The sequence below is a fragment of the Mesoplodon mirus genome (assembly GCF_964341445.2).
Source record: "Mesoplodon mirus genome assembly, chromosome: 12".
In the NCBI taxonomy this organism is placed as follows: domain Eukaryota; kingdom Metazoa; phylum Chordata; class Mammalia; order Artiodactyla; family Ziphiidae; genus Mesoplodon; species Mesoplodon mirus.
Genome location: NC_138988.1, coordinates 17,857,528 through 17,877,472, shown reverse-complemented (window position 1 = coordinate 17,877,472; position 19,945 = coordinate 17,857,528). Strand labels below are relative to the sequence as shown.

Sequence of the window (19,945 nt, the reverse complement as noted above, 5' to 3'; positions counted from 1 at the left end):
TCATGACTACTTTTCCAGATCTTAATTTTGTTAGCATTAGTGTCATGGTAAATTCTGTATTTGTGCTTTTTGTTCAAGAATTGTGACCCTACATGGTATTATATATATTTTTAATTTTTTTCTTATAGGATTCAGTGGTCCCAGTTTAAAGGCTATTTTATTTTCAAACTGGAGAAAGTGATGGATGATTTCAGAACTTCAGCTCCTGAACCAAGAGGTCCTCCCAACCCTAATGTGGAATATATTCCCTTTGATGAAATGAAGGAAAGGATACTGAAAATTGTCACTGGATTTAATGGGTATGTTCTACTTTAAAAGTTTAATTTTTAGGAGAACATTAGATTTTTCTCTAAGTTTTGATGTGTCTGTTTTTTTGATAACTGATTATCCATTAGAACAAGTTCTGTGTCTTGTGATCTATATAGTAGCTACTGATTTCCAGCTTACAAGTATTTAAAATATTGACAGCTTGTTTTAAAAAAAACTTGAACCACCTTTATATGGGTCAGTGGCATTTAGAGTTTAAATGTGTATGACAGTGGAAACATTAATCAAATATTAAAAAATTTTTTCTTTCTGTTTTATATTTGATAATATAAATCTTTATACTTTGTCTAGAACCTGTCTATCACTGAAAAAAGTAAAATAAGTAACATTTCTTTTAAAATGAAAAGTAACAATTTATGAAAAGATTCTACTTAGTGACTTTTCGTTTTAAAACATTTTTTTAGAGTCCCTCTTTTCCCTCCAGTAAGTAACCATTTTTAGCCCTTTGTAAAACATTGTACTGAAAAGTTAGTCTCCACTAAAATGAAGCTGACCTTTAAATTGTGTGTCATACTCTGTGTTATTTTAAATACTTTCTTTTCAGGGCTTTGTATTTTTAGGGTTCCCTTTATTGAAGGGAAGAAGTATTTGTTAAGTTGAATTGTTCAGTATTTAATTAATAAATTTTTATTTTTGGCTGCATTGGGTCCCTGCCGCTGTGCATGCCCCCCACCCCCCAGCTGCGGTGAGCAGGGACCACCCGTCTGCCGTGGAGCGTTGGGGGGCGGTGCACCGTGGTGGCCTCTCCCGCTGCGGAGCACAGGCTCCAGGCACGCAGGCTCAGCAGCTGTGGCTTGCAGGCTCCAGAGCGCAGACTCAGTTGTAGCGCACGGGCTCAGCTGCTCCGCGGCATGCGGAATCCTCCCCGACCAGGGGTCCAACCCGTGTCCCCTGCACTGGCAGGTGGATTCTCAGCCGCTGTGCCACCAGGGAAGCGCGAATTGTTCAGTATTTAAATTGGCATTAACAATTTGGAGTGTGGAGTGACAATACCTAATTTAATGAATTGTGGGTATGTTAACCATGAATTCATATTTAGGGGCAGTTTTTATTTGATCACATTTCATTTGTGAGTATTTTTAGGTAGCATAAATGGTCTCATTTTTTTCTTCAGTTACTTAATCACATGGGATTTGCAACAAGATAGTGTAATTCACCTAACCCTTTATTATATGTTATGTTCTCCTGCTTAACAGTTTGGCTTAAAATATCAAATTCTTAAGCTTTGGTTTTAAGTATGCTGCCAAAATACTTTCCTTTTGGGAGAAATTAGAGCTTTATCATTGAGCTGCTCTTGGGGGTTTGGGATTGGAGGGAGACTTTATTTTCACTGTGTACCCTATTGTACTGTTGAAAACTATTTTAACTGTATGTGTATGTTTACTTACCAATACTAATTTTATTTTTTTAAAGCACATGCCAAGATGAAGACATGCTATGTATTAGAAGTATACGTAAGATTTACTGTTGCATTGAATGTGGTTAAGCATACTTCTTGGGGATGTTTATAAATAGTGCAGAGGTAATTAGATAGTACTTAGACATTATGGTAACTCATCTTTTACTTCAGTAAGTTATGGCTCTCATTTAAAATTACGAGTTATGGTGAAACAGTGTAAGTTATACCACTGCTTTGTGAATGTGAAGCTCCTTGTGATTCTGAATTTAGTAATACCATTTTCAATTCTTTCAAATTAAATTGGATGAAATACATATATGTAGGTATTAAATTAATCTAAATATTTGTAATGTCTTAATTTGCTAAATAGGTAGTCGACCTACCTCTGAAAATGACTTGAACAGTCATTAAATGCCTAAGCATATATAAACATAATTACTTTTAAAATATTTTTCATCTTTGAACCATAAATACTTTGAATTTATGTTTTTTTCTCTGATTTTTCAGAAAGGCAGTTTACGAATTATTTTTCTTAATCAGGCAGAATCCAAGTCTTTTTTTTTTTTTTTTTTTGGCCACACTGTGTGGCATGTGGAACTTCCCTGACTAGGGATTGAACCTGTGCCCCCTGCAGTGGAAGTGTGGAGTCAACCACTGGACCACCAGGGAAGTTCAGAGTCCAGGTGTTAATCAGGGATACATTAATATTTTTCATTTCAGCCATTTTTGTCTATATCATAATATATTGGTACATGGTACATAACAACATGTCTGTAGTATTTTTCAATTTTACTTTTGTGTTTGAATAGACATAGATAAGCTGTTGCTTTAAAAAAATTTTTTGCTAAGAGTGGTGGGTAGAGGTAGCATTTTGTTCTTTTTTAGCTAGTTTGAGAGTATGTCCTTGCCGGTATACCTCTCCTGCTATTTGTAATAGATCATCTTTTAAATTATAAAAGTGACATAAGTATGTTCATAGTTTTAAAAAGATCCCCAGTTGTCCTAGGAATATATAAAGAAAATAGGAACATGTTATATGCTAGTTTTATTTTACTTTTAGAAGAGCTTTGAAATCTTCTTCTGATTATCAGTACGTTTACAGCTGTGTCTTCTGTTTCTGTTTGTCTGTATTGGAAATAGCAGCATTATTTTCTGTTATATGAACAGACGATATGTATATAGTTCATTTTCTCTGTTCCCACTGGTGATGGGCATTTATTTTTTTGGCTGTTACAAGTAGTGCTTGTAGTGAGCCTCCTTGTAAATACATTTTTGTGTTGATGAATGTCATATGTTGAATATATGTATAGATTTATTGTTTTTTTATTTTTTATTTATTTTTTTTAATTTGTAGAAAAGGAGTTGCTAGGTCATGGTGTATGCACACTTAAAATTTTTATTAATATTGCCAAATTCACCTCACAAAATGTTTTCATGTATGCTTCTATGTTCATATAAATGCAGATAGTTTATTTCTTCAGTATTTTTGTGGGTATGTACGTGAATTTGTGTCTCTCTGATTGCAAGTGAAATTGAACATCCATGTCCTTAATGAGTCTTTTATGAATTGTGGTTTCATATCTTTTTTTTTTAATCTTTTGGTGATTTTCTTATTGGTAACTTCATTTTGTTGTTTTTGTTTTTTGCTTTTAATTAGTGAAAGTTCTGTGTTAAATGCTTCAATATATTTTGGCATGGGGACTTCCCTGGTGGTCCAGTGGTTGAGACTCCATGCTCCCACTGCAGGGGGCACAGGTTCGATCCCTGGTTAGGGAACTAAGATCCCATGTGCCGCATGGTGCGTATATCTTAAAATATATATATTGGCATGAAAAGATAATCTGTTTCCTAAAATTAGTATTGTCAGTATGTAAATTTTCCCTCTTTAAAGCGGAAATTGTCCATTCACTTGTTTGCTTGACTTCCTGAACTGTAAGATTCTGGACACCAGGGAGGACTATCTTTTCCATATAAGGCCTAGCACAGTGAATGCCTGAACATAGTAGGTTTTCAAACAAACAGATATTGAATGAGTGAGTGAAAGGAGTAAAAGCATGTTTCTGTATCTGTATTTTGTTTAATGGGGCAGGGTAGATAGAATTACATAGTTGAATGCTTAAAGTTCTTTAAAAAAATTTTTAGTAATATTTTCTTGTCCTTTTAAAATTACTTTTGAACTTTAAAATTTTATAGGGGAAGATGGCTTATAGCTACTCTCCAGAACTGAAGTTACAGTTTCTTAGGTGAGAAACACCAAAAATTAAAAATTAACAAAATTAGAAACTTCAATGAATGGTCAGTTAAAAGACAGTTGCCTTTTTTTTTTTTTTTTTTTTTTTGCGGTACGTGGGCCTCTCACTGTTGTGGCCTCTCCTGTTGCGGAGCACAGGCTACAGACGCGCAGGCTCAGCGGCCATGGCTCACAGGCCCAGCCGCACTGCGGCATGTGGGATCTTCCCGGACCGGGGCACGAACCTGTGTCCCCTGCATCGGCAGGTGGACTCTCAACCACTGCGCCACCAGGGAGGCCCGACAGTTGCCATTTTATGCCCTCTGTGTGGGGTTATAATGAACAAGAGTATATGTAGGCTTACTCAAACTGAGGCCATTTATGAAAATTCTATTCCTATCTTAGGTGCCATGAATATAATTTAGAAATTGCTTGTAGCTAGTAGTTCATTCCTATAATGGTACACAAAGAGAGATTTCGAGAGGTAGAGAGAATAACTTACATTCCTAGTAGTTTTAAAAAGATTATTTTAAATCCTAATTATTGAAATGGAAGAATAATGAATATAAATTAATTACTTAAGTCTTCCTCCACCTTTTGACAGTCTGTTAGACCTAAGACCTCTCTAAAATAAGCAGTAAGTTTCACTTATTGTGGGTAGTTGACTAAAACAGCGTGGCTATGTATTTATGAAGGGTTCTAGGCACACTGCACAACTACTTGATACCTAAAAATCTTTGTTACATCATCTGTAAGGTGTCCAATGCATATCTTTTGGCATGATTATAGTCTGACTATAGAATTTCTTCTCTAAAGTTATTTTATTAAAAAAAATTTTTTAACATCTTTATTGGAGTACAGTTGCTTTACAGTGGTGCATTAGTTTCTGCTTTATAACAAAGTGAATCAGCTATACATATACATATATCCCCATATCCCCTCCATCTTGCATCTCCCACCCTTCCTGTCCCACCCCTCCAGGTGGTCACAAAGCACCGAGCTGATCTCCCTGTGCTATGTGGCTGCTTCCCACTAGCTATCTATTTTACGTTTGGTAGTGTATATATGTCCATGCCACTCTCTCACTTCATCCTAGCTTACCCTTCCCCCTCCCCACGTCCTCAAGTCCATTCTCTATGTGTGCGTCTTCTAAAGTTATTTTAATGTACATAATTAACTAGATTTTGCTTAGTCTTGAAAACTTTCACGTGATTGTTTTATATGCATGTGTGCACAAACTCAGATGTCTTGTAAGTTTCTGCACCTGAGAGTTTGCCTCTTCATACTTTTTTTTAAAGGTTCATATACAAGGTTTTTAATACTTTAAAATCTAGATTGTAGATATAAAACATTTACTCCTTTTTTGATTTTGTATTGTTTGCTTTACAGTTAGCTCAGATTATTCAGGGATGAAAGGATGGGTTCCAGCCTTTTGTTACTTTGTTCTTTTACTCCTTTTACCTGTTTTGTTGCTTGCTGGAATTTCTGTTCCTCTGTTGAGAAAAATAGAGTTACTGCATTTTTTATTAGTTATTTGTGCCAGTATTTGTTGAGCATATTGAATCCTTTAGCTGAAATATGTTTATTTCTTTTTCTTTACTCCCTTTCTTAGCATAACTAGTTGAGAATCGGAATTATTTAGTAACCTTCCCTCCTTATTCCCCTTCCTGCCTTGCCTTGTCTGATGGTAATAGGGTTTGATGTGATGCTCTCTAATAAAATTTTATAATTGAAAGAGAGGAAATAAACCTGCTGTATTAAAAAAAAAGAGAGGAAATAGCAGAAACCTAATTAGTTTTTCTTAACATTTTTATTTGAGGCAAGTAAAGTAATTCAGGCACTGTAGAAGATGGTTAACTTGATTAAAAGTGTTGACAATTGCTATAGATTTGTTTTGGAATGGGGAATGGTATAGATACTAGTTTACGGTTATTTACCATTATTGTAAGAGGCTAATTCTTCATTTTCTTAATTTTCTATGCTTGCCATTTTACAGCGCTGTTTTCAGTAAATCTCAATTACTAACATTTGATTTGAGTTGTAAAATATATGCATATGAATATTTATGTTGTGTATATTTATACAGATGTTAAATAAAGCCTGATCCAGAAAGAGCAGATTGTTTCAGGTCAGATAATATCACAAGATTCCAGTGGTGATTTCTGACTTCTGTAGGACTTACGAGTAAACAAAACTTAACCCATTTAACCTTTGATATCTAAGAGATATATAAGTTAATTTCTACTTAAATAGTTCAGGTCAAACAAGTAATTCTGTTTACTAAGACACAGTATAAATGTGGTCATTAATAGAAAATAAAGATGTGGTAAAAATCACCTTTATGCGTAAAGCAAAAGTGATTGGTTGTTTTAGCAGTTTTTAAATAGGATGTCTGGTTTTGTGGTTATCTCTTCAGCCTTTTACTTTAATGGCCTCTGTGTTTTATACTCCTTTATCTTTTTTTATGAGGAACGTTGCTTATATAATAACATAGAGGCAAGATACAGGTTATCTGATTTTTAAAATCTTAGACTCTGAATGAAATGTGCATTTCTTCTTTTTGGATGCCTTCTTAATACCTTGGTATATATCCAGAATATTGGCACATCTTGATGATCAAACCTTTAAACAGACTAAGATAAATTAAAAAAAACATAAATTTTAGTTACTTAGAGTCTTTCTCAAGTTAAAATACAGGATAGGAAATTCTATCTTTTGGGCTTAGTGTTAGTGTTTAAAATTTCTAATTTGTGCTTAGATGTCTTTCTCTGCTGTTCAGCAGCTTTCTTGGTATTTGAATCCCCATAGGTTTTAGATATACAAGACTTGGTCTTTTTTTTTTTTAAGTCAGTAGATGGGGACAGATTGCAGTCAAATTCAAGTATATAAGTAATGTAAAATGTGTGATGCTGTTTCATCAGGGTTAGTTACTTTCTTCGGAGTTAAAAAGAATTTTTTTAAAAAAATAAATTTATTATTTAATTTTGGCTGCATTGGATCTTCGTTGCTGCACGCGGGCTTTCTCTAGTTGTGGTGAGCGGGGGCTACTTTTTGTTGTGGTGTGCGAGCTTCTCATTGCGGTGGCTTCTCTTGTTGCAGAGCACGGGCTCTAGGCACACGGGCTTCAGTAGTTGTGGCGCAAGGGCTCAGTAGTTGTGGCTCACAGGCTTAGTTGCTCTGCGGCATGTGGGATCTTCCCGGACCAGAGCTTGAACCCGTGTCCCCTGCATTGGCAGGCGGTTTCTTAACCACTGCGCCACCAGGGAAGTCCTAAAAAGAATATTTTTGAAAACATTTTTTGCTTTGTTTCACTGTAGTTGGTCTTTGGAGGGTTTGTGCCTTCTCACAATCTACATTAAAGGTCAGATGGGATCGGGATGATGATAGGAACTAAGATTTATTGGACACTTTAAAATATTTCAGGCCCTAAGTGATTTATATGCATGATGTCGTATTCAGTGCTCATGATAATCACATGAGAAGTGCACTTTCAGAATCTCTGTTTCCCAGGAAAGGACATGAAGGCTTTAAAGAGGTAAATTCGACTCAGGCAAGGTGTCCCAGTGGGCTAGCTGGTATTTTTTTTTTTTTTTTTTTATAACAAATTTAATCAGTTATACATATACATATGTTTCCATAACCCCTCCCTTTTGCGTCTCCCTCCCACCCTCCCTATCCCACCCCTCCAGGCGGTCACAAAGTACCGAGCTGACCTCCCTGTGCTATGCGGCTGCTTCCCACTAGCTATCTACCTCACGTTTGGTAGTGTATATATGTCCATGCCGCTCTTTCACTTTGTCACAGCTTACCCTTCCCCCTCCCCATATCCTCAAGTCCATTCTCTAGTAGGTCTGTGTCTTTATTCCTGTCTTACCCCTATGTTCTTCATGACATTTTTTTTTCTTAAATTCCATATATATGTGTTAGCATACAGTATTTGTCTTTCTCTTTCTGACTTACTTCACTCTGTATGACAGACTCTAGGTCTATCCACCTCATTACAAATAGCTCAATTTCATTTCTTTTTATGGCTGAGTAATATTCCATTGTATATATGTGCCACATCTTCTTTATCCATTCATCCGATGATGGACACTTAGGTTGTTTCCATCTCCGGGCTATTGTAAATAGGGCTGCTATGAACATTTTGGTACATGTCTCTTTTTGAATTATGGTTTTCTCAGGGTATATGCCCAGTAGTGGGATTGCTGGGTCATATGGTAGTTCTATTTGTAGTTTTTTAAGGAACCTCCATACCGTTCTCCATAGCGGCTGTACCAATTCACATTCCCACCAGCAGTGCAAGAGTGTTCCCTTTTTTCCACACCCTCTCCAGCATTTATTGTTTCTAGATTTTTTGATGATGGCCATTCTGACTGGTGTGAGGTGATATCTCATTGTAGTTTTGATTTGCATTTCTCTAATGAGTAAAGATGTTGAGCATCCTTTCATGTGTTTGTTGGCAGTCTGTATATCTTCTGTGGAGAAATGTCTATTTAGGTCTTCTGCCCATTTTTGGATTGGGTTGTTTGTTTTTTTGTTATTGAGCTGCATGAGCTGCTTATAAATTTTGGAGATTAATCCTTTGTCAGTTGCTTCATTTGCAAATATTTTCTCCCATTCTGAGGGTTGTCTTTTGGTCTTGTTTATGGTTTCCTTTGCTGTGCAAAAGCTTTTAAGTTTCATTAGGTCCCATGTGTTTATTTTTGTCTTTATTTCCATTTCTCTAGGAGGTGGGTCTAAAAGGATCTTGCTGTGGTGGTATTTTTTTTTTTTTTTTTTTTTTTTTTTTAAGCCACACTGCCTTATACGTAATTTGTGCATTAAAAGTGGACTGGTTGATAGTGTTCTGTACCATTTGTGAGTAATACAATTTGAAATACTTAATGTTTTTTTTAAGTCTTATTAGATATTGTAGGCATAGTTTTTTTTGGTTTGCTTATTAATAAAATGCAAGTTAGTCATATCCTAAAAGTTTTTTTCTTTCAGTTCCTTATATAATCTTAGTTTTCATCTTATGATGTGGGTAAATAAGGTAATATATTGGTGACATCTTGCAGAGTAAACTGACTGCATTTTACTTCAAATAACCCAAAATATTTTTCTGCTAAATTACTTTACAGTACATCTTTGCTAATGAACATCCTCCCCTGTTCTCCCGTTTTCAAGATTGTGGTTCATGCTTTTCATTGAGAGTTAGCAGCATGCATTTTTGCTCTTTTTTTCTTCTTAGCATGTGTCTTAATTTAGCTAGTGATATTTTTTGGGTAACGCGTTAATATTTTCCAGAGTTAGAATAAACTAGCTTGTGTGCTTATGTGTAATGGAAGAGTAACAGAAAGCAGAACTTTCATATAGTTGTACCAGGCGTTCATTTGGGATTTATCTGGTTTATTCTTATACCTCCTTTTAAAGACCCACCTTAAATTAAGTGTTCCCACGTTTATCTTCGATTCCCTGGCATACAGTTTATTCTGTCTCTGTAGCACTGTGTACACAATTTTATTAGCATTTCTTGTAATTGGGTTGTTTTTAATTGTAATTGTTTACATTATGTGTCTATCAGTTCCACTACTGAGTAAATATTAATATTTCTGCTTCATAGTAGGCTCTCATGTTTACTTAAAAGTTTAAAAAATACAAACTTTATGAAGAGACCTTCAATGCAGTTGTCAGAATTATAATATTGTTTCCAGTGGATACTTTGATTTACAAGAAATGTTTGTATTTTAAGCCTGTTCACTTGAGGGAGAGTTGTATAACATTTTAGTGCCATCTATTGGACACTTGGTAAAATGACTTTAAAAGCTTCTGAAAGTGTGTAAGAATGTAAACTCATTTTGTCATAGGCTGACATCGTTATGCAAACATAATACATTTTTCCTCATAAAGCAGTATTAATATTCACCCACAAATACAGTGTTAATAATTGACTAACATTTTACCTACCTTCCTAGAGAAAATTAGCCAAAACATTTAGTGTAAAAACATTGTTAAGCAGGGAGTTGGAAGATACTCATCTTTTAAAGTTAATTTTAAGAGAAAGTACTAGTATCAGTGTGTGAAAGAAATTTAGTTGGAGGAATGGACCTAACTAGACAATGTCTGTTTAAGTAGTTGCTGGTTAAATAGTATTCGAATGTTCTTAACACTGGGTGCTATTTTTGAAAAATGTGTAAAAACTCCTTTTTAGTATCACTCTGAGCTCATTAATGAGGGAGTAGCATTTGGAAGTGTGTGTGTGTTTAGGATTTGGAAGGTAGTGAACTCAAAGAGGGGCTAAGGTACAGGTATACCAGTAATATTCTGAAATCCATGATGGTACTGCATTTCAGATACATATGTATATAAATAAATTATATATTGACTATCTTGTATGTGAAGATATCCTGCCCTTAGGAAGCTTTCAGTCAAATATGAAAAAAGACAGTTTGGAAAAACAAAGATAATTAGTTTTGACAGTGTACTTTACTATGAATTTTAAGAAAAAAAACATTACTCTTCCTTAGAAACCAAAGAACTTTCCTATAGCAGTCTTGATGAATATCAGAAGTTCTGTATTTCTGTCTGCTTCTGAATATTTGTGATCATGAGACAAATGTTTCGCCTCTTAGTTAGTGCCCAATCTTTTGGCACGATGATAGTTTTCTGACTTTTAGGCTTTGATATACAAGTTGAGAGAAGATTGATACTTGGTCTCTCGCATAACTAAAATATTTGTTTTCATATGAATAATATTTATTTTATACCTTGTCAAGATTTGTCATAGGTTGTATATTGAATTTTTTTTTTTTTTTTTTTTTTTTTTTTTTTTTTGCTGTACGCGGGCCTTCTCACTGCTGTGGCCTCTCCCGTTGCGGAGCACAGGCTCCGGACACACAGGCTCCGCGGCCATGGCTCGCGGGCCCAGCCGCTCCGCGGCATGTGGGATCTTCCGGGACAGGGGCACGAACCCGTGTCCCCTGCATCGGCAGGCGGACTCTCAACCACTGCGCCACCAGGGAAGCCCTGTATATTGAATTTTTAAAGGAACATAAGAATAGTGTTGATGCTAAGAACATGAGAACTAAACATCGTTTGTCCAACTAGAAAATAAACATTTACGATTTTACGTATGTGCAGTGTAGTGGAAGGGAGAACATGGGATTTGAAGTTAGACTGGGGTTTTGAGTCCTGCGCTGTTAATCATTAGTGGCCTTACTTTGTGTGGGGGAGGGAATTTTGTGTTGATCTGCCTGTAAACAAGAAATAACTTTGCGGATAATAACTGTTAATCTGAGGCTTTGTAATTGTCTTTATAAGGAGAATAAATAAATTTGTGTGGCAAATAACTGAAGTCTAAAGTTTACGTTTACACTTTTTAGCTGCATTTGTCATCTCTCTGCTCACATGTTTGCTGTTCATATTGTAACTCTCAGGAATGCTAATAGTGTGTGAGATAAACACTGCTGTTTATAACATGATTTTAGGTCCAACTTATGTTTCAGTTTTGTATTTTCTGTGATCAAGTGAAAATTTGATTGTGGTTGAAGTATTTGGTAAACAGTAAGGTACCTACCAAAATATTGAGTGTATTTGTATGTATTTTAAGTTTGATGAAACATGTAGGTTGTACGTAAAATTTTAATTATGGAGCGTAACTATATTTATAATACTTTTTCATTGGAATCACTTGTGTTATTCTGTCTGATAACAAAACATTTGTAGTTTTATTTGAACACTAAAGAAATCTTTGTGTGCAAAGGAATACTTGAGAAAGTTTCTGTATTTAAATAAACTCTTACTTGATTATTATTTGTGTTGCCTCTCTTGTAAACTTAAAATTGAATTGTCAGAATTAAGAATGTTAAAATTTTTTCTCAGTTTTGAAGCTTTCCGTTAATTTTGAATGTTCTTTTTTATTGCTTTTGAAGGCAAGGGAGGGAACATTGTTTTCTTTTAAATTAAGAGGACAGGTGTGCTTATTGCCCTGCCTATTTTTAAGTGACTCATCCATTCATTTTTGTAGCATTTTCATTTGTAGCTTAACACAGGGGTGACTAGATAAAGCTTGAAATAATGAGTAATTATTATTACAGGAGTAATAATGTTCCTAATTTTCTTGCTAATTAATGACCCCAAACTATAAAATTATATTCTTTTGCAGTATACCTTTTACTATTCAGCGACTATGTGAATTGCTCACAGATCCAAGGAGAAACTATACAGGAACAGACAAATTTCTCAGAGGAGTAGAAAAGGTATTTATTTTACTATTGGATTTATATTAAACTGTAGCATAATAGATTTCAGAAAAGAACTTTGAGTAGGCTCTGTTTCAGGCACCTTTTCTTGAAATAGGTTTCTCAGCCTATCTGAAGTTTTTCCCAATTTGTTTTCCAAATTATGTCCTAAGTTTCAGAGAAAGATTTAATAGGAGGGAGGCGGAGGAATGCTTGAGGTCACTTAAGCTTGGGAAAAGCAGTTTATTATTGTCTCGTGGAAATTCTTAGTATACCTTAACATATTAATAGCTCTGAGAAGTTCTATAATTGATATTTTAATAATAGAGGGTTTTACAAACTTGTTTATCCACAGAATTCATTTCTTTAGTTCTAGAGTTCAGAGGTACACAACTTGGAAAATCGCTGATACAAAGCATTTAAGTTAGATATTGAGAAGGACATATATCATGTTTAAGAATGAGAGAAGCATTAGGTTTTTAGTGGGTGACGGGATGTTAAAGGGGCAGGGCATTCTGGACAAAGGAAACAGTCTGAGAGAATGAAAAGCAAGACATAGACTTGTCTGGAGTGAAGAATGAATGAAGGAGCCCTATGGGAACCAAGATTGTGGACCAGTGGTTTTGTTAAAACCATTGGTTTTAGTGATTGATCCTAAAACAGTCTAGTGTTATTTTAAGGTTCTAATTGAAGTTCAGTTTATTTTACCCTTGGAGCAGGAATCCAAAATCCTTACCTAGTGATTTATAATAGATCTTAGGGCCTTACTGGATTAATGTGTTTTGTTGAGCTTCTATGCCTTCAATTTAGTAAGATTCCTGAAGGGCAGGAAACTGAGATGGTTCTTCAGTACTTATTTTCAGTTCAGAGACTTTCAGTAATTCCACTTGGGCAATCTTTGGATAACGAGGCAGTGTCACAGTAATCACAGTTGTGTGACCATGGACCAGGTACATAACCTAAGTCTCAGTTTCCTCATCTGTATAGTGTGGATCATAATGAGGCTGTGAGGAGGAGTAAATGTAAAAGCACTTTGGCTCAGCAAACTTTCAATGAATATTGACTATTAATAAAGTTATTGTTATCAGGAAGATTATATTATAAAAAAGGTTTGAGTCTCTTTCCTTGAGGTATAGCATGCTACACATCAAGCTTTTGATTGGGTACTGCTTTAAAAGGAAGTTCGTTATAGTAGGCCTAAATACTTCAAACTCTAAATATCTTGGTGTGATTCTATCTCAAATAAGAGACCGTGGTTCTGTTCTATTACCTGTAATACATAATGTCAGGGCTCTAAAGTAACTAGAGTAGAGTTAAAAAAAAAAAAATGAGGCTGGCAAAAAACAAATAGTTTAGTGGGATATTAGATTTTGGGCTTTTGCTATTGTTTTAGTTTTCGTTGCTTGATTAGAGATTTTTATTTTTAGCCATTTCTTTTATTAGTAAAAATGTAATAAAATGGAAACTTAATACCAGGGAGATTTTGAGAGATTAAAAACAAATAATTAAACTTTATTTTGTGGTACTTTTCCTCGTATTAATAACCAATTTTTGTTATTGCAGAATGTGATGGTTGTTAGCTGTGTTTATCCTTCTTCAGAGTAAGTATAGAGATTTTTCTTCTTCTAGTATATTCTAATTATTAAATCATTTCTAATGTATTAGTCTTAAAAATAGGTTGCATTTATTTTATATGTAATTAAGCATAACATTTGTAAATGCTTATGAAACTCCCATCCAGTTCTCAAAGTAGAATATTACCAGTAACATTACCTATATGTTTTTCCAGTGAAAAGATTTGTATTAAAGAGATTCATGATTTACTGCAGTCTTAACACTGTTGGATTTATGTACTGTCTGGACCCTGGGATCCCATCCGAGATAGGCCATTTCTAGGAAATAATTCTTAGGTTTGTAATAGCTGCTTGATGACATCACTCTTCATGATGGAAAATTATTTCCAGTTGCTAAGATTTATATAGTAAATTAAGGTTGCAGTTTAGGGCACACTCCTTGGCACCACTGGTATTTTATTATGAGTGGATGTCCTGGGATTGCAGGAGATTTAGCACTGCCCATGGCTTCCACTGAATGCCAGTAGTGTCCACCACTTCCCGTGAAGAATTTCTTTAGACGTTGCTAAGTGTCCCCTGGGGATGTGGAGTGAGGGAAGGGGGATTGTTGGAAGATGTTGCCCCCTGTTGAGAAACACTGGTTTAATGGTTAAAATATCGGATTTCATAGACCAATAACAGTGAATTTGTTTTAGAACTCTTGAAGAATGTATCTGTATATTGTTAAATAACATACTAAGATAATCCCGGAGTTATTTTTCTTAGAAGTCTTTCATTTGGTTCTGTGACAGTGAGATCTTACAAAAGATCTTTTAGACCCGTGATTCTCATCAAAATTAAAGAATTAAACTATCCATAAAAGTGTTTTTTTCTTTTCTGGTAGGAAGAACAATTCCAATAGTTTAAATCGAATGAATGGTGTTATGTTTCCTGGAAATTCACCAAGTTACACTGAAAGGTGAGATTATTGATTCTTATTATTCAAAGAGTTGCAGTTTCTTAATTTTGGATAGGAAATTCACTATACTTATTAAGAATTGGGAATTTTATGGTGGGTTAGGATATACCAAACAGAATTAGTTAATTTGGTAACCCATGGTTCTGAAAGTCAAAATTAAAGAAAATGTTTCTGTGATATGTTTATATAAACAAACCTTGGGAGGGATGACTTTTTACAAAAATGGGAAAATGATGTTCATTTATTTTACCGTAGGTCTAATATAAATGGACCTGGAACACCCAGGCCACTTAATCGACCAAAGGTTTCTTTGTCAGTCCCCATGACAACAAATGGCTTACCTGAGAGCACAGACAGCAAAGAGTCAAACTTAAAGCAAAATGAGGATAAAAATCACAGGTTTGTATGTGATTTATATTTAAAAGAAAAAATGCTTTCCAAAAGAGTTAACATTTATTGGTGTTTTTTCAGCCCTCATTATTTATTATTTACACTTTACTGTTGTTTTGAGGGGTAGAAAAGGTTTTAATGCAGTTAAAAGGGGCTGCAGCTTTTTGCAGCATTATCACATGCTGACGATGGGCAGAGAAAAGACTTAAACTGCTAATTTGGGGAGATTTTATTTATAATAGGGTGTTAAGAAAGTGGTCATGATACATTTTTTTCTTCTTTTTGAAATTCACTTGAAAAGAGAAGATATTTATAAATGAGTTGAAATTTTGTGAATCATTTCTCATTGTAGATCATAAAAGGAAACCTTTTTGTTTATATCCCATCTCAAATTTTCTACATCACATTAAGGGAAGGAAGACTGAATGAGTGAGAGGAATTAAAGAGTATTGGCCTGCCTGGACAGAAGGGTCTTATCAGAACTGATTTCTTAAATTGGTGATGACGCAGAAAGGTGTCTATGTTCTGACTTATTCAGGAATAATGAGCATCTTATCTACAGCTTACTCTCAAATGCTTCAGAAAATTACTAATGACAATAAAAATAAACAGAGATGGAGACAGGGTGATGGAACAAATGCAGTGAGTTGCTAATTAAGGGGATCTGCTTTAGGGGGATATGATAGTTCTTTTTCTGTGAGTTTAAAAATACTTCACAATAAATTATTTAAGAAAAAAAGAAGAGTATGTCCCTGTGGAACACTTGTAGTTTTATTATAGGAGGACATTTAACTTACTGGAGAATTGAACAGAAAGGTCATGTAACTTATTGACAAGTTGCTAGTGGGAAATATTTATTAAACAGTTTAGGTATCCTCGAAATTATTCTCTTGTGTTTTTCTTTGCCCAGATGTTATAATTTAACTTTCACACTGAAATACAGTTAAACATTATTAGATCTTAAAAATGAGAATGTAAACGATGAAGAAACAGTCTTATTAATGACACTTTCAAACAATATTTACAGTGACTCTTCGACATCTGAATCAGAAGGTTCCTCAGTGAGCCCTATAAAAAATAAACATCCAGATGAAGATACTGTGGAAGCTGAGGGGCATGAGGTAAAAAGACTCAGGTTTGACAAAGAAAGTGACGTCAGAGAGATGGCCAGTCAAACATCTTCCAGTGAAATTTCTTCAGTTATGGTAGAAGAAACAGAAGCTCCATCTTCATCTCAGAATAAAGACAAAGAAAGTAGTTGTACCAGGCAGCACTGTACAGAAGAGGATGAAGAAGAGGACGAAGAGGAAGAAGAAGGTACTTAGAGACCATCTGTAAAAGGGTGGAGTAAGGAGATCCTCAAATTCTTGTACTTCAGTTTTGCGTGAAAGAATTTAACATAATGGAACTCCTTGTAATGCTGATGTTGGGCTTTTCTCCCACCTGTATGTATTCTGTAGTTGCTGCTGAGTTTCAGGCATATGATTTGAACTGTAGAATATCAGAATTCATGAAACTTAACTGTGGAGGTATTTTGAAAATCAAATTTAACTACAACAACATTTGCTTATTTTTAGAGTCTTTTATGACATCAAGAGAAATGATCCCAGAAAGAAAAAATCAAGAAAAAGAATCTGATGATGCCTTAACTGTGAATGAAGAGACTTCTGAGGAAAATAATCAAATGGAGGAATCTGATCTGACTCAACTTGAGAGAGGTTTACATTCTGAAGGTAGTGAAAATACAGGCCCTGTAAGTAGTTCCAGTTGCCATGAAACGGAAGAATTAATAGGATCCAATTCCAGTAAAACTGGAGAGATTCTCTCAGAATCATCCATGGAAGCCACAGAAGTCACAGATGAACCAATGGAACAAGACTAACTATTTAGAAATATTTAGATGCAGTATTTTACATACAGTTCTGGTTTTACACTGTATAAAACTTTTATGTAATAAAGTGGACCTTTAGTTTTACAAGAGAAGCAGGTTGTAAAATAAAGTACTTTATGGGATCAATCCTGAAAGAGTCGCACATGTAAGAACTGTGAGTACCAGCTCCTCGGGGTCCTGCTTACCGCTGACTTCTTTTGCTCTGGTCAGATCAGTGGTTTGTGTATAGATTGTTTTGTTTTTTTTTTTAATTTAGAGTTAAAAATTTTAAACTGGAAGATAATAATTATAATTTTGAAAACTTTTGGAGATTATCACATTTAGTTTATACATATGCAAGAAAGCTTTTTGTCTTGTCTCTTTCTGACAGCTCTAGCAGCTTTCATATTTTGGTCATAGTTTCAACATTTTAACATGTGAATTATAGGGTTTCATGTTGGTTTCCAGATTTTATTGTTTGACTATGTACTATGGAACTTTAAGTCATATATACATATATATATATATTATTCTAAGGGGGGAAATGTTATATTTTTCTTTTTCTATAAGAGATGAATACAGTGGATACTTTTTCTATTGGTAATGATTGAGTTCACCTCTTTCAGAAGACAGTTTCTTTCTCTTCTGAGTAATTCAAATAAAATCTGGCCCTTGTGGAACCCTGGAAATCTTAAGTGTGTTGAAATACCAGGTTAAACACATTCCAAGAGATCTGTTCAAACTAAAATTCTTTTGTATACTTCTGAGGTGCCTGAGAAAAAGACTTCATTATTTATGAGAAAATGTGCTTTATCTTGGAAATTGTGTTCAAACATTAGCTTACTATTTTGTAGAATGAATGCTTATAAAGCTGACATGAGACCATCTCAGAAGAACCAGGCAGGTTCCTTTATTTACCTTTTGCTTGCTTTTCTGAACAGTGTGAATACTACACATTTCTTTCTAAATTATTCTAGACTATACAGATGTCAATGGTATGAAACACCACTGTACGGGAAGAATTAATATATTACTTTAGTAATGTACCAGAGCTAAATGACTGAAGCTTTAGGGGTACATAAAAACCACCGTAATTTGTATGACATTTTGAAGTGAATTAAATATTTTTGAACATGCTTCTTCGACAGCCAGTGTTATATTTTTCAGATCAACACAAAGCACAATGGTTACTCTAAACTCAATATTTTCAAATTCACATAAAGTCATGCAAGCTGCAGTTTCCCTGTCTAAATTACTGGCTGCCAAATTTATACCTGTTTCTTCAGCTGTACCTTTTGATATTTAGAATTTTTAAATTTCTGTAAAGTAGATTTTGTAGAATGTAATGTGTTCACTGCCTTTGTGAAGCGGTATATAATTGTATAATTTCTGTGTGTAAACTGAATGCTTGGGCTTTCAATACAGTATTCATATAAAGCAATAAATATTAATGTTATGAAATAATTGAGTACATTTTTATCAAAATATATAAGAATCCCTTTTTTTAATTTCAGATACCTGAAGTACACAGATAAACTTATAAAACTGATGCAAACATTTTCTGACACTGTATCATATGCTCTGGGGTGATTTGGGCGGCAACCACAAGTTTTGCATTTTGCCTACTTCAGTTGCTATGACTAAAAATACCAAAATGAGTTGGCTCCGTTTATGTCTGTAGGATATTATACTACTGACTGACTTGACTGTCAGGTTTACAGCAGCTAGATGATATATTTGTGAATATGTCTCATAGTTGAAATAAAAACTGAGTATTGATTTACTTACTGTTATCCAAGAGGGGAAAAAAATCACACGTTGTAAATTTTTTAAAAATTTTTTGCAAAAATGTTAAAATGAAGCAAATTTTAAATGTGACATTCATTTGTAGTGACCTATTCTTTATTTTCTTGAGGGATATTTTGCCAATGAGAGCAGATTTTAAACATTTTAAGTTTAGAAATTTTGAAATTTTCTTTAGAATATTTATGAAATTATTGTCAATAAACCTATTCTTTAAGATCCTGTGACCTTTTGATATTTTTTATTTTAATTGTGCCATGGACCACTTGTAAACTGATTTACTTTTGTTAAATATAAGTTGAAGATTTAGCATCATGACTTTGAGGTCTGTGGTTTTATTTGTAAACTTGCAATTGCTGTTTTGGCAAGGGCAAATGTATTTCTTTATTAAATAAAGTACAATAATGGTGAATGTACCAAAATGCCATCACTCAACTCTATGAGAGATCTGCATTTTAATCTATAGTTTAATAGTTTTAATATTTATTAGATATTCTTATGTTGATCATAGATCAAACTTGTTGCTGTTTATACAGATAGTTGTAGAATGCTCATGGAATATTTTCTTTAGGATAGGTGGAATAGTTAGGTAGTTAAACTGGGAAACCTTGTTCAGCTGGTTTGAGATACGATGTCCATTGGGAAGTAAATTTCCTCGAGTATATGCGTAGGTGCACTTAACACAGACTTTGCTTCATGGAAATGTCAGTTCTAATAGTAACTGATTCAGATGTGTATTTTTAGAAGGCTAATTTTAGGCACATTTTCTTAACACACATCAGCAAAGTCATATTAAAAGATCTAAATGAAGAATTAGGACTTTGGTGATTAAAATATTATTTTCTGTTTTGGCCTTGAGCAGATTGTTTACCTGTTAGACTCTAGACTCTGAACCCATCATGTAAAAAGAATTTAAAATGCTGATGAGGAGAGCGAGAATATACATGGAATACACTTTCAGCACTTTTCCCTTTTAAGAAAGTGAAAACATTATCCCAGTACATTTTAAAAAATATATCTTCAGTTCTGAAAATGTTGGCAAACAGAAATGAGTAGTGGAAAATGTCATATTTTAAATGTTTGATTATCAGATAAATTTAATTCACTTAGGGTTTATTGTAACTACACCTTTCAAAAGTGTGGATGGAGCAATGAAATTGCCTGTCAGAGCT

The 19,945-nt window shown here is 34.3% G+C and overlaps 1 protein-coding gene across 3 annotated transcripts in view; it reads left to right on the top strand.

The window, feature by feature from the left end:
- Positions 1 to 18,990, top strand: part of PPP4R2 (protein phosphatase 4 regulatory subunit 2) — a 58,088-nt gene extending 39,098 nt beyond the window's left edge. For all 3 annotated transcript variants that reach the window (XM_082639800.1, XM_082639801.1, XM_082639802.1), the window contains 7 exons: positions 129 to 299; positions 12,103 to 12,196; positions 13,742 to 13,779; positions 14,636 to 14,710; positions 14,966 to 15,109; positions 16,128 to 16,417; positions 16,678 to 18,990. In XM_082639800.1, coding sequence (XP_082495926.1) covers positions 129 to 299; positions 12,103 to 12,196; positions 13,742 to 13,779; positions 14,636 to 14,710; positions 14,966 to 15,109; positions 16,128 to 16,417; positions 16,678 to 16,982 — 1,117 coding nt within the window. In that variant the 3' untranslated portion in view covers positions 16,983 to 18,990. The remainder of the gene's footprint in view (positions 1 to 128; positions 300 to 12,102; positions 12,197 to 13,741; positions 13,780 to 14,635; positions 14,711 to 14,965; positions 15,110 to 16,127; positions 16,418 to 16,677) is intronic.
- The last annotated feature ends 955 nt before the right edge of the window (positions 18,991 to 19,945 follow it).